Here is a 1,898-nt window from a genome sequence, read left to right as displayed (position 1 = left end):
TGAGTATATTTGTCTTGTCAAATTATATGCTTGTGATTGATGTAATTCCAATTCCAGTTGGGCTGTTATTTTACCATGTGGAGCAAGAAACCTTGCAAGGCCTTTAAAGCTGGAGCTTGCTATATACCCAACTTTACAGGTACAGCACATGATATTGCTACTATTCTGCAGATCACGATGTTTATTAATACTTAAAAGGTTTTAATAACGAAAATTTCCCCTTCAGTCCATCCCAATCAAGAGCGTCTAAACATCTAGCGATGATAGTGCTAGGGTCGAAAAAAATGTATTATCACGTCAGTCGTATATGTTATCTTTTGATGTTGCGGGCTATGTTTTGTCCTGTCACTTCTCTGGCTTTCAAATTGCATCGAAACGTATTGTACCCCTCGGAACCACCATAGCTTATCAATCATGCTAGTGTGCTACTTATTTCGAAAATATTAGCTTTCCTTTGTTTCATCTGTAGGCAGCGGTACTTGTCCTATTTAAAGTCCCCAGTTCTTTATAGCATTTACTATGCAGTAGATTCTTACCAGGTGGAAGTGGATGTGATACAATTACTTTACTGATATATGTCTTTGTATTTTCTGTTGGCTCTTGTTCTTGGCAACCCTTTGGTACCGTCCATTTCTTTCTAATACTGCTTCAGGTATCTTATGTTATTATTTTGTTGTGTAATCCTTCTCTGTAACTGGTAGGACGCTCAACCGCGTATCGTTGTTCCACTGTGGAGAGCCAGTTTGGAGGAGACGAAGTCACAGCATTCTGATCCATCAGTTATGATTGTGGATAACGCAGCGAGTAAGTCATGACTATCTCGACCACTTTGGCACTGAAAGATGCACTCCTTTCATAGTTCTATAATTTCCTTTGCTTAAATAGCCAAGCACAATTCTGACAAAGCGAGCGCAGAAAAGGGGTGTGTTCGATTTGTGAGCTACAGGGTCTAAACATTGTATTTGTATAATTCTAAGATCTCTTTATTGGTCTGATGACTCTGATCTTCTACCTTCTGTCTTGGCACATGGTCAAGATAGCTAGAGATTAATTTAGGGTCAATTTGTTGTTCTCCTGCTTTACTTTGTAGTAGAAATGCGAGTACAATTGCAATAATCTGGAAATTTTTGGAATCGTTCAGGTGATGCACCCTGCATTTATGAATGGTAACCAGGGCTCGGGTGCATCCGCAACTGCACCGCCGGACACAGAAGATGTGGAGCTAGACATGGCCATTAACGCTTCCATACAATCATCTACCCAGGGGAGACCACCCTTTCCTGATCCTAGTCCAAGTTCTAAAGCAAGTGCCTCTAGCAGCCATACAGGTCCAGTTGCACCAACAACAACACATTCGACGAAATTAGGCACGAATGATTCCGAAGAGCATGAAGCTGGCCAGAGCAGCAACTCGAACGAACATCCCGAAATTCAGACTAACACCATCCCGTCAGATTCAGTACCTTCAGCTCCACCGGTGGCAAATGATATTCTGGACGATGGTGCAATTCACTATCCATCGATCGATTCAAGTCCGATTGACTTAAGACCGGGCGAAGGGAAAGAGGAAGCGAGTTCTTCATCATGTGTTATATGTTTGGATGCTCCCATTGAAGGAGCCTGCATTCCCTGCGGACATATGGCTGGGTGCATGAATTGTTTGACTGAAATCAAATCCAAGAAATGGGGCTGCCCAGTTTGTCGCGCCAAAATCGACCAGGTCGTCCGATTGTATGCTGTATGAATAATCCAGAATGTCGAATTATACTGTGAGTAAACTATTTAATGTACAGTTCCTGTTTATATATATATTCTTGCTACATATATACTCATTGTGTTCTATCTGATTGTGTGGACACAATATTGGTAATGTAAATGCATTTTGAATACAACTTATC

General features: G+C 41.3%; 1 protein-coding gene across 1 annotated transcript; it reads left to right on the top strand.

The window, feature by feature from the left end:
• Nucleotides 1-43: 43 nt before the first annotated feature.
• Nucleotides 44-1,892, top strand: LOC111786116 (putative E3 ubiquitin-protein ligase XBAT35; the record flags this gene model as incomplete). The annotated part of the gene is made up of 4 exons (XM_023666462.1): nucleotides 44-139; nucleotides 702-804; nucleotides 886-947; nucleotides 1,094-1,892. Coding segments are annotated over 4 exons (912 nt in total), but the record flags the coding sequence as incomplete, so codon positions are not given.
• Between the last annotated feature and the right edge of the window lie 6 nt (nucleotides 1,893-1,898).

The sequence above is a fragment of the Cucurbita pepo genome, unplaced genomic scaffold (genome assembly GCF_002806865.2).
Source record: "Cucurbita pepo subsp. pepo cultivar mu-cu-16 unplaced genomic scaffold, ASM280686v2 Cp4.1_scaffold001045, whole genome shotgun sequence".
In the NCBI taxonomy this organism is placed as follows: Eukaryota; Viridiplantae; Streptophyta; class Magnoliopsida; order Cucurbitales; family Cucurbitaceae; genus Cucurbita; species Cucurbita pepo.
The sequence above is the reverse complement of the archived record's forward strand: the minus strand, read 5'-3'. Positions and strand labels throughout refer to the sequence as shown.